Here is a 12706-nt window from a genome sequence, read left to right on the forward strand (position 1 = left end):
TTCTGGAACAAATCTTTCTTAAAGTATGATGCTTTCTAGCTAGTATGCCTTTTTCTTTTCTTTTCTTTTCTTTTTTTTTTTTTTTTTTAATAATCTGCCTATAATAGAAAACTAAATAAAACCTTCGTTTCTTATAAGCCAACTAGCTAGGAGTTAATGGCTTATAACCCATGTCAAGCATATCGAATGGTGTTGTTTTTAAGTACAAGTTCTTAATTCAAGGTTTTATGTGTTTAATTATGTATGTGTAAAGTGCCAGTCTGTATGACTCTTGGGTCCATCCTAGCTTGGAAATATTAACTACAAGAGCATATAGAAAGTAGCATGGGATGAAACTTAACTCTTCAGATGCGCATCCTTTATCCCAAGATTCACTTAGGAGGGAATAACATCTCAGTGGGGATAATAACAGAGCTGCCTGTTGACCAAGGAAACGTCTTAATTAAGAAGTAAGTTTGAAGGACCTGAAGCAGGCAGAAAGGGATCATAACAGGCAATATATTGTAGCACAGAGTATGCTGGACTGGATGAAAGGAAAGCTGGTTTCTAAGCTTAACTTTATTACTGCACATGTGTGTGTGTGGCCTGTAAAATGGGAGGTTGAACTCAGCTGTAATGAGAACAGTCAGATCTTCACTAGCTAGTTATGACTATTCACAAATAAGCCACTCAGTTTTTCAAATTATAATGTTGTGTTTAGGTAATTTTAGTAAAGTGCTATCTTTAAGTAGTAATGTAGATTTTCAGCCTAATGCAACGATAACCAAGATATATCAACTGGCTCATACCCTAGGACTTTAAAGTTTCATCAAATTAGGGGCACTGACCAAAGGGAGGCAGCTCCTGTTAGGGTTTCATTTGTGTAGGGGACCCAGGTATTGCAGGGAGATTTTCCTGGAGACCACTACCAGTGCCCAGGAATTCCTTCAAGGAGGCGGGAGAAATTTTTCTTTTAACTAGAGTACTTCTACTTTCAGTTTTGTTGTGTTTTAGGGTTCTACATTAAGATTTTGTTTAGGGTAAGTGAAGCTCTATGGCTCTAAAAAAGCTTAACAGCGCCAGTTTTATTGTTCTGTGATACACCCAGCCTTCCCTTATCTGCATATGTAGAATTTTCTTTTTACCAGCACTGTATGTAGTACAGTCAGGAATATGAGACTGTCACTCTCACCTTTGAGGAGGTGTAGGATAGAGGCCGAAGAAATTCTAAGAAATTCTAAGAAACCTACGCAGAAATGATGTTAGTGGCTTTCAGGTAGCCGGGGCTGATGGAAGGGGTCTGCTGCTCTTGGAGAACTGTGAAGTTTGTAGCAGGATGGAGTTTTGGTGGCAGGGAGGTGAAATGAAGCCTGAAAGGGAGTTTTGAAAGCTCGTTCACTCCTGCCATTGGGAAGAGTCCATTCTCCAGAGTACTGAACCTACTATATGCCAGGTTCCCCAGGGAGTCTGTCCTTTGGCCTCGGGATTTGAATGGAAGCTGTGACCCAAAAATGTGTTCTTACTATTTTGAACTCGGTTGGGGAATATCTTTTTGTTGATTAGTAGAGAACGGGGGTGAAAAGGATACAGGTTTTGGAGAATAAATTATTCTGGCTTCAGTTCTTATTTGTGGCCTGATCTGTATGAGATAAACTGTACAAAATAAAGGTTGAAAAACCTGTGTAAAACAACAAGAAATAGAGAATTTGATTTTTTTTTTTTTTTTTTTTAAAGCCCCATGATTTAGTCACCTACTGCAGTCTGGCCACACCTTTCCTGACTGACGTCAGCTTCTGACCTGAACCACATGTGTGTGTGAGGGCTAGTAAAATAGGTTACGAGTCCGTTTTTATTGTGTTCCCCATTTTCAGTCACTTGCAACTGTTAAAGAGATTTTCTCGGGCATTCAGAAAAGTTCATCTCTTAGCTAAAATTTCCTAGGTTTAGTCTGGAAGAGAAGGTCTCAGGTCTTTATAATACCTAATTTATTTCAAAGTTCGAGATCCAATCATAAAAGGTCATCATAAAGCATAACAGTCTTGAAATTAACACACTAAAAATAAAAAGGAACTACATAAATAAACACAAATCACAGTTCTCAATCTGATACAGATTTGCAGAGACATTAATAACATTTAACACTCCCCCTCCCCTTTTCTTTCACACCAGGAAGAGTACCTGCAGAGAGTATAATGAATTCCTGAGGGCTTATGTCACTTAGTCACTTGATGTGTGAATAGAGACATGTCCTACGGGCCTTATTTTGTATTGGACGTTATTATGGCAGTGTTACAAAAGCTGCTTAAAGTATCAAGGCTCTTTCGGTTTTTAAGAGGCTAATTAAAAATGGCCCATGGTCCCCTCTTCTGTAGACTTTCTCTTCCTCAGTCTCAGTTATAGCTTTTCCCAGTTTGGCTTTCCTTCTCGGAGACTATTCTAGCCTGGACCACCAGCCTGGGAGCAAGAAGATTGGTGGTCCCTGCATCTTCTACAGGTGTCCTGCCGCTGCCACTCTTCCCTTATCTGTCAAAGAAAGGATTCACTTATTGACAGCTGCTGTTTCTCTCAGCTCTAAAATTCTCGCATGGCCTTTCTCCTTTTGTCCACTGTGTCGCCCTTTCCCTGTAGTTACTCACTGTACAGAGTTGTTCAAAAATATTCCTAAAATGCATGTAGTTGGGAAAAAGCATCAGTAAGTGTAGTTACTGGTAGGATACAGAGTTTAGAAGTTCTTATTTTGTTAGTTCTCACTTTGTTTACCTTATGCCCCAGACAGATAGAGCCTATAGTCATATTTTATTTGATATGCTCAGTGGTTGCTACAAAATAAATCAATAATATATTTTTACTTATCAGAGAATAAACATTTTAAGGCTTGACATGATCTAATATTGGTGAATGTATAAAGAAATGCCTGTTGTCACACCTTCTTGAATGTAATTGGTACATCTGTTTTGGAGGGCAGTTTGGCTGTATCAGTCAGTATTTTTAGAGTATGAAATAAATTGACTCAGTGACTCTAGAAGTCTCTAAAAAAGCCTTATGCGAATATTAAGAGATGTATCCAAGGATGTTCATTACAATGTCGTTTGTAATAGCAAAAATCTGAAAATATTCTGTATTTCCATTGAGAAGGAAAATATTTAATGTTTATGCTTTATCTTTTTATTTGTATATATATAAATATTCATATTTGTATATATCCACCTCATGTAGACGTTAAAAATAATATAATGAGTGAAGTTGATCTGTATGTACTAACATACTTTAAATAGAAAAGCAAGACCCAGAACCTAATGTTCACTGTGACCCACTTATATAAAAACCAACATAATTGTCTGTATACATATATATGTATAACTAGAAAGAAAAATGGCTGGAAGGATACATACCAAAATGTTAATAGTAATTACCCTCCAAAGAGAAAAATGGTATCCAGATGAAGAGAAAAGAATTTCATTTTTTATAATCTACACTCACCTATTAAATTGTTAAAAAGTGATTAGGTATTGCCTGGTATAAAAAATGAACAAAAGGAAGAGCAAAAAGGGAAAGATAAGGAATTACTTCCTAATGACTAAAAAGGCAAAAGGATTGCCAGGAAATTAATCAACAGTATTATGGGAACATTGTTTAGAGGATATTCCCAAAACTTCTGGACCACATAGGAACCTGGTTGGGTTATATTTTGGCCAGGACTGCCTAGCACTTACAGTAGCAGTTCTATCTTCCATTTCTTTTTAAGTCCAACTTATTATCTTTACTTGTTTGTGTTCTGCAGGTAACCCGGGACCAGATGAAGGTGTTCATACAGCAGGAATTTAAGAAAGTTCAGAAAGTGATTGCTGATGAGGAGCAGAAGGCCCTTCATCTGGTGGACATCCAGGAAGCAATGGCCACTGCTCATGTGACTGAGATACTGGCAGACATCCAGTCCCACATGGACAGGTTGATGACTCAGATGGCCCAAGCCAAGGAACAACTTGATACCTCTAATGAATCAGCTGAGCCAAAGGCAGAGGTAAAGGAGAATGCCTACAATTTTAGTAGCAGGAGAAACAGTAGGAAACTGACTGTTGTGTTTGTTAGCTCTGGAAACTCTCTTTTGTGGTCCCTAAACATGAATGAATTGAAAGCTCAGGGTGTAGGTGGTTAGACTGGTGTGTAAACCAGTGTGGAAGTATTGGCTGCTAGGGCCTGCACCCAGCAACTGGGTCTGGCAAAATATTTGTCTACCATGACTTAAAGGAGTATAGTTAGTAGGGCAAATACTAATCACAGTTAAGGAAGGAAGCCAGAAATTAGAGCCAGAGAAGAAGGCAATTGACAGATTCCAAGTTGTGAAATGAGCCTATAAATAAAGTCATCATAGGGATGAGAACAGGGTGAATGAGAATGTCAGGAAGTGGCACATAAAGCAGGCCAGAATGAAAGGCTTTGGACCGATTCTGTGAGTAGTGAAAAGGTGCCTCAGCCTGGTTTTTATGTGGAGCCAGCTGCATAAATTGCGGGTATAACTGTTAGATTAAAGAGGCATGTGGCGCTGGAACGATCAAAAAAGGTGTGAATGAAAGACACCAGGTGAATGTTGAATCACTACAAATATATCTGTATTCATTGTTATTTCCTAACAGACAAAAAAAAAGTCTTATGCATTTTACCAAACAACATTTTCAGGCATTTAGAAAGTAATTCTAAAATAAAATTTAAGATAGCCATTTAAAAAAAGTATTATAGAACCTGTATTTCAGCCACTGGGGAAAAGCTTTTTTTCTTAAGATTTCATAGTGTTATGTTGAAAATTCTGGTCAAGCTTATGCCAGAAGGGTAGGCCCTTCTAGAAGAAAACCTAGGGGAGTCCTGCAGACTCTCCAGGACTGCTACTGACTCACGGTACTTACTGTTTAGCTAGCAGTCTTGCCTTGGCCCAGGAGAGCCTGGGTATACAGAATAAATACAGAATAAGTGAGCCAACTGAAGAGCCAAATTATCATTCAGGAGACAGGTATTGTCCAAGCCATCCTGACAGAAAATGTCAGAGACCGTTGGACAGTTATCTGCTTCACTCATACAGAGCTCTTGATTAATCTTCATCAGTGGGTGAAAAGAGTTGAGTAAGTCTTGTTCTTTTCATTTTATCCTCCGCAGAATTAAGAAAGTATGTGCCTAAATAAGTTTCTAGATAATCAAGAGAGTACTTTATATTCATCATTTCATTTAACCCTTATATCAGCATTCATTATCTTTGTTTTACAGATGGGATGTTGAGATGCAGAGAACTGGAGACCCTGAGCTAGTGTCATTTAGTTAGAAAACAGAGCGAGGATTCAGATTGAAGTCTGGGCTATCCCAATGCTTATGTTGCTTTCCCTACTATGTGCAGTATGTCAAGTGTCCATTTGTATACATGGGAAAAATGACGAGAATCAGTGCCCTAGACAGCTTTGCATTCCTGAGACCTTTGATTTTACTTTTTATTTTTTTTTAAGATTTTTTATTTATTTATCTTTCTGGGAAAGATAGCCCGTGTCAGGGGAGGGGACAGAAGGAGAAGCAAACTCCCCACTGAGCAGGGGGTCTGATGTAGTATTTGATCCCAGGACCCTGGGATATGACCCAGGCCAAGGGCAGATGCTTAACTGACTGAGCCGCCCAGGTGCTCTCCTGAGAACTTTTATAGTGTGGAAGTAGTCACTGTGTGTCTTAAACAAAAATTTCAACCAGAGTTAACCCAAGGGATCAGTGGCATAACTCTGTCCCAAATTCCCCCCAAATTGGAACTCCACATTTATTATTACTAGTTTTTTTTCCCAAAAATAAAGATTTATTTTTTGAGAGATAGCCTCCACTCTTTTATTTTCATTTCAAGTAATGAATTTAGTCCCTCCCCAGTATTTAACCATCCTCTAACCAGTTTAGGTGCTCAACTGCACTATGCTTATTAACTCTGATGGAATTACCCTTAGGGATGCAAAACTGACAAGGCCCAAGGACCAGGCTGTGGACAAAATAAGCTATTAAAAACAAAATATAGCATTCGGCTGGCTAGAGCTTTTACAAAGAGCTGTTCTCATCTAACAGCCTCTCGTTCCAGCTAATCTGGTAACTTATTGATCAGAGAAAATCTCCAGTACCTCTCTTTCACTCAGCAGAGGAATTCTTTTTCTTTCTTTTGCACATTATGGATTTTTTTTTTAATCACCTGCATTTCAAACTTGGCCAAAAGATTCTTCCCCCTAACATTTTATTATGAAAATTTTTAAACATATAGCAAAGTTGAGAAGAGTCTACAGATTACACCCATATACTTCCACATAGATTCTACCATTAACATTTTAATATACTTGAATCAAGATTTATACATAGCCATCTTTCCAGCCCTCCACTCTTCAGTGCATCTTATTTTTTGATGCATTTAAAATCAGATTTCAGTTTCTGATTCTGAACAAGATGAGTAAACATATTTTACTTTATTACTTCTACTAATCACAGCAAAAATTCCTGGACAAAATATTTACTTATTTATTTGTAAAAGATTTTATTTATTAGCGAGGGAAAGAGCATGAGTGGGAGACGGGGCAGAAGGAAAGGGAGAAGCAGACTCCCTGGTGACCTGGAAGCCTGCACAGGGTTCAGTCCTGGGACCCTGAGATCATGACCTGAGCCGAAGGCAGATGCTTAACCAACCGAGCCATCCAGGTGCCCCTGGACAGAATATTTAAATCACGTACTAGAAGACTCCCAAAAGTGAGAAAAGATGGTCCTGACCAGGGATCTTGGAATTTGAGGAATTACATAGCAGAGTTCCCTTCAATTTTTCTTGCTTCCTGTATATCCTGGCCTGGGTGCCTTGCAAACTGGAAACTATAATGAACATGGGCAGAAAGAAAATCTCCAAGAAAATCCTGCTCTCTGTAGCCAGAGAACTAGGAAGAGGGCAGTTCAGCTATAGAGAAACCTTTTGACCAATCCTGCCTATTCTGGAGACACACACCGTGAATATAGCTATACCCCTTCCCAGCCCCAGTTGGCTTTGCAGTAGTGGAGCCAATGGGGTGGATACCTATTTTTTTCTTTTTTGAAGACTTTATTTAGTTATTTGACACAGAGTACAAGTAGGCAGAGCGGCAGACAGAGGGAGAGGGAGAAGCAGGCTGTTTGTTGAGCAGCGAGCCCAATTCGGGCCTCAATCCCAGGAACCTGGGATCATAACCTGAGCCAAAGGTAGCTGCTTAACCAACTGAGCCACTCAAGCACCCCAGGAAACGTACTTTTTTGTCTTCTTCTGCAGTAACGAGTTATCATTCCTTTTCCCTGGAGCCTTTAGGTAAATGTCAGATTTCTTTCATCATCCCTGCCCATCTCAGTAGTCAGTGCTGTCTGTCTCCCTTGGAGCCTACAGGTAGAACTCTTACTTCTACCCCTTGCCTGCAGTGTCAGGAAGGAAATAGTATCCCTCCCCTTTGGAGACTGTAGATGGAGCTCTAACTCCTCCCTCCCACCCCTACCTTAACTAGGCACTATACCTCCCCAGCTAGGTCGGTGGGTAGAATTTTATCCTTGCACTCTTTCCTATAGTAATGAGTTGGGCCCCTCCTACTCCCCAGCCAGCACTGTGGAGACGGTAGTGTGGAATTTTGTCATCTTAGGGGGGCAGATCAGAATAGCACTGCAGAATCTTTTAAACTAAATTGACATTTGAACCACAATCCACAAACCTGATCCAGGACATGTGTTCTGCTTTCTCCTCCTCCTCCTCCTCCTCCTTCTTCTTCTTCTGTTTTTTAATTCTCATTTTTATTTTTATTTTCATTTCATTTTGTTTATTTTTTTTAATTGGAGTATAGCTGACACACAGTGTCTCATTAATGTAATAGGATATGTGTTCTGAATTTAAATAGGTTGACTTCTTACTGGAATAAAAGATTTAAATAGGAACTAGCTTCTTAAATACTCAGAATGTTCAGGATACAGTCCCAAATCAGTCACTATGATGCCTGATGCCGTCACCAAGAGGACACAGAGTATAGAATTATCAAACAAGGGTTTTAAAGCTACTATTTTGAAAATGACTTAGCAATAACAAACTCTGGAAACCGATGAAAAATAAAAAATCTCAGCAAAGAAATAGGAGATATAAAGAAGGACCAAATGAAAATTTTAGAATTGGAAAATATAATAACTGACATAAAAGATTCACTAGATTGGCTCAGTGGCAAATTGGGGATAAGAGAGGAAAGAATTGGTGAATTTGAAGATAGAGATCCAATCTGAACAACCAAGAAAAAAGATTGGAAACAATTGAAATTGAGTCTTAAGGACCTGTTGGACAATAAAGAAAGATCTAGCATACATGTCGCCCATGTCCAGTAGGGGAAGAAAAGGATTGCGGTGCTGAAAAAATTGAAGAAATAATGGCTTAAAACTTCTAAAATTTGGTTGAAAGACAAACTTAGAGATTTAAGAAGTTAAGCAAGATAAATTCTAAGAAATCCGTACCTAGACATATCAAAATCAAAGTAGTGAAAAGGAAGGACAAAGAAAAAGTCTTGAAAGCAAAGTAGCCAGAGAGAAATGACACAATTAGCTATGGGGAACAAAAATGTGAATGAATGTAGTATTTATGAGATTTGCTCTGTATCTGTTGAAATGATTACATGGGTTTTTTTCATTATTTGATTGTAATGGCTGATTATATTGGTTAATTTTACAATATTAGATCAGCATGGCATTCTTAAGATAAACTCCCAGTTTGTCATTATGTATAATTTGGGTTCAATTCATTAATTTTTTTAAAAAGATTTTTATTTATTTATTTATTTGACAGACAAAGATCACAAGTAGGCAGAGAGGTAGGCAGAGAGAGAGAGAGGAGGAAGCAGGCTCCCCGTTGAGCAGAGAACCCGATGCAGGGCTTAATCCCAGGACCCTGAGACCATGACCTGAGCTGAGGCAGAGGCTTTAACCCACTGAGCCACCCAGGCGCCCCTCAATTCATTAATAATTTTTTATTTTATTTATTTTTTTAAGACTTTATTTGAGAGAGAGCAAATAGAGTGCAGGTGGGGTGGGAGAGGGGAGAGGGAGAAGCAGACTCCCTGCTAAGCAGGGAGCCCACTCCATTCCAGCACCCTGGGATGGTGACCTGAGTAGAAGGTAGGTGTCTAACCAACTGAGCCATGCAAGTGCCCCTCAATTCACTAATCTTTTAAAAATATTTTTAGGTCTGTGTTCAATGAGGGATAGTCATCTGTAGTTTTTGTTTTGTTTTGTTTTTTGGTTTTTTTTTTTTTTTTTAAAAGATTTTATTTATTTATTTATTTATTTATTTGACACAGAGAGAGGGAGATAACAAATAGGCAGACAGAGAGGCAGGCAAAGATAGAAGGTGAAGCAGGCTCCCTGCTGAGCAGAGAGCCTGAGGCAGGGGCTTAACCCGCTGAGCTACCCAGGCACCCCTGTAGTTTTATATTTTTATAACATCATTGTCTGACTTTGGTATTAGGGTTAGCTGGCTTCAGAAAACAAGCTGGAAGTATTCCTTCCTCACCTATTTTCTGGAAGTTTATGTATAATTTGTGTTATTTCTCCCTTAAATATTTGGGAATATTTGCAGCAAAATCATCTATCCTGGAGTTTATGTGAAAGTTTTTGATAACCAATTTAATTTCTTTAATATAGAGCTATTCAAATTTTGTTTGATCTCACATTTATTTAAATTTTTATTTGTGTTGTATTTAAATTGTGTTATTTGTTCAAATTGTATTGTAATTTTCAAAGAATTTGTTGGTTTCATTTAAGTTGTACTTTTTAGTGTAAAGTTGTTCATACTGTTTTCTTGTGATTTTTTTTTAACTGTAGCATCTACAATTATAACCCATCTTTCGTTTCTGATATTGATAATTTGTGACTTTCTCCTTTTTATCCTTCACAGTCTAATTACCATTTTAATTTTGTTAGTGATAAAGAACTTTTTGATTTGCTAATTTTATTCTTTTCCATTTTGTTTAAATATGCTCTTCCTTTTTCCTGCTTATTTGGAGTTTACTTGTTCTTTTTTCTAGCTTTGTAGATGTTTGCTTTTACTACTTTTTTATGTCAGCTGTCAAAACTATACTTTTCTCTCTAAACACTGCTTTAGTTGAATCTAAACTTTGGCAATGTTTTATTTTCACTCTCATTCAGTTTGAAATATTATTCATTTACTCTGAGATTTTTTTTTTCTCTTTACTCATTGATTATTTGTGAGTGTCTTGTTTAGTTTCCAAGTACTAGGGACTTTCTTACATGTCATACTATTGCTCATTTTTAATTTTTTCCATTGTGGTCAGAGAACATGTTTTGAATGGTTTCAAGCTTTTAACATTTATTGAGATTTGTTTTATGGCCCAGCATATAGTCTATCTTGGTGAACGCATATGTATTTTATAGTTTGGGGTATAGTGTTCTGTTAAATATCAATTAGGTATTCAAATAACTTACATTTTTACTTATTTTTGTGTATAGTTCTGTCAGGTGCTGAGAGGTGTTAAATTTCCAAGGATGTTTAAGGAATTACTTATCTCTCCATTTAATTCTATCAACTTCAGGTGTCTTGAAAGTCTCTTTAAGCAAATACATACTTATGATTGTTATATCTTTCTGATGAACTGACTCTTTAATCATTATGAAAGTCCCTCTTTTTCTCAGATAATACTGTTGGTCTTCATGTCTATTTTATCTAACATTAGTAGAGCCAATCCAGTCTTACGTTTGCTATTCTCATGGTATGTCCCCATCAATTTGTTTTTGATCTATCTATTGTTAAAGTGTGTGTCTCTTAGACAGTGTATGGCTGGGTTCTTATAATTTTTTATCCATTCTGATAATCTCTGCCTTTTAATTGAAGTGTGCAGTTCATTAACATTTAATGTTATTAAAATGGTTAAATTCAGGTAAGCCATTTTATGATTTGTTTTCTGCTTGTCCTCCTATTTCTGTTCCTCTTGTCTTTTCCTGCCTTCTTTTAGACTTTTGAAAGTTATTTGAATTCCATTTTAATATATTTTTGGCCTTTTAGCTCTATTACTTTGTTCTTAATTCGTACAGTTTCTATGTGGATTGTAACATATGTATTATAATATATGTAACATATACAATATACATATAAGTCCTGAAGTTTTCTGCCTACTAAAAATTACTACAGTACCACTTCACATAAAATGTAGATACCTTGAGGGACACCTTGGTGATTCAATTGTTTAAGCATCTGCCTTCAGCTCAGTTCATGATCTGAGAGTCCCAAGGTTGAGTCTCATATCAGGCTCCCTGCTCAGCGGGGAGTCTGCTTTTCCCTTCACCCTGCTTGTGCTCTCTCTCGATTGTTCTCTGCCTCTGAAATAAATAAATAAAATCTTTAAAAAATTTTAGATACCTTGAAACTATATAGGCCAATTAACACTTTTTATTCCCTTTTATGTTATAGTCGTTAAGTAGAAAATCTACATATGCTATAAACACTGTAAGACAGTGATGATTTTAATCAATCATATGCTATTAAGAAAGTTAAGGAAAGTATAATCATAATTTTATATCTGTATATGTATATAGTTTTTACGCAAGTTTGTGATAATAGTTGCATAACTATAAATTTAAAGTCACTGAATATACACTGAAAATAGGTAATTTTATGGTATTATAAATTTTACCTCAGTAAAGCTGTTAAGAACAAAAGTTGTAAATAGTCCACCTGCTGAAGTGCTATTTGCCTTTGATTTATGAAAATCATTTTAAAACCAGTTCATTAACAAATGTTTATTTTAAGAAATCTTTGGTACAGATGAATTTGATTACGCTAAGTAGAATCACAGAGCTTCTAGTGGAAGAAGTCCAGAGATTACAAGGTTTCCTGGTCACATTTCTTTTTTAAAATGTGTTTTTAATAAATCTTTTTGGGTCTTCTTAGAGAATATAGCGTAGAAGAGAAGTTTCAATACCATTCCCACAGGCCTAATGAGATATGGTCTTTTTCCTCTTCAAATAACTAAATAAAGTTATTTCTTTCTTACTTGTTTTGGAATGTTAAAAACTTATAGACAGAGCAGAAAGCAAACACACTAAATTGATTTGGATATTTTTTCTTCTTTTTTCTTTTTAGTCTATGTGTTTTGTTCTTTTTCCAACTTTTTTGAGATAAAATAGGCATATATGTAAGTTCAAGTTATACAGTGTGATGATTTTGATATACACATACACTGCAAAATGATTATCACAGTAAGCTTAGTTAATATCTTCATCCCCTCATGCTATTTTTTCCCTAACATTATATTTTAAATTTTCTTCATATTACCAGAAATTGTCCAGAAACATAATGTATGAATCCCAAATCAGTGGTGCAAACTTAACTTTTATGTTATTTTAAGTTATTTCCAACTTCCTTACTGCCATTTATTACATTATAGTTCATGCCTTTATTTATAAATCATATGTAATTACTAAGTCAAAAGTATGGATGTTTCTTAGTCTCTTGTACATATTTGTAAACTGTCCACAGAATGGTTACATCAGTGTACATTTTATCACCAGTTTTGACAGTCTCTCATTTTTTTTTTTTTTTTTTTTTTTTTTTTTTTTAAATATTTTATTTATTTACTTGAGAGAGAGACAGTGAGAGAGAACATGAACGAGGAGAAGGTCAGAGAGAGAAGCAGACTCCCCATGGAGCTGGGAGTCCGATGCGGGACTCGAT

General features: G+C 36.6%; 1 protein-coding gene across 2 annotated transcripts in view; it reads left to right on the top strand.

Moving 5' to 3' along the window:
• The window catches only part of TRIM44 (tripartite motif containing 44), a 104679-nt gene that overhangs the window by 40032 nt on the left and 51941 nt on the right, over positions 1-12706 (top strand). For both annotated transcript variants that reach the window (XM_059139883.1, XM_059139892.1), the window contains one exon: positions 3761-4000. In XM_059139883.1, the coding sequence (XP_058995866.1) occupies positions 3761-4000 (240 nt within the window). The remainder of the gene's footprint in view (positions 1-3760; positions 4001-12706) is intronic.

The sequence above is a fragment of the Mustela lutreola genome, chromosome 1 (genome assembly GCF_030435805.1).
Source record: "Mustela lutreola isolate mMusLut2 chromosome 1, mMusLut2.pri, whole genome shotgun sequence".
Taxonomy (NCBI): domain Eukaryota; kingdom Metazoa; phylum Chordata; class Mammalia; order Carnivora; family Mustelidae; genus Mustela; species Mustela lutreola.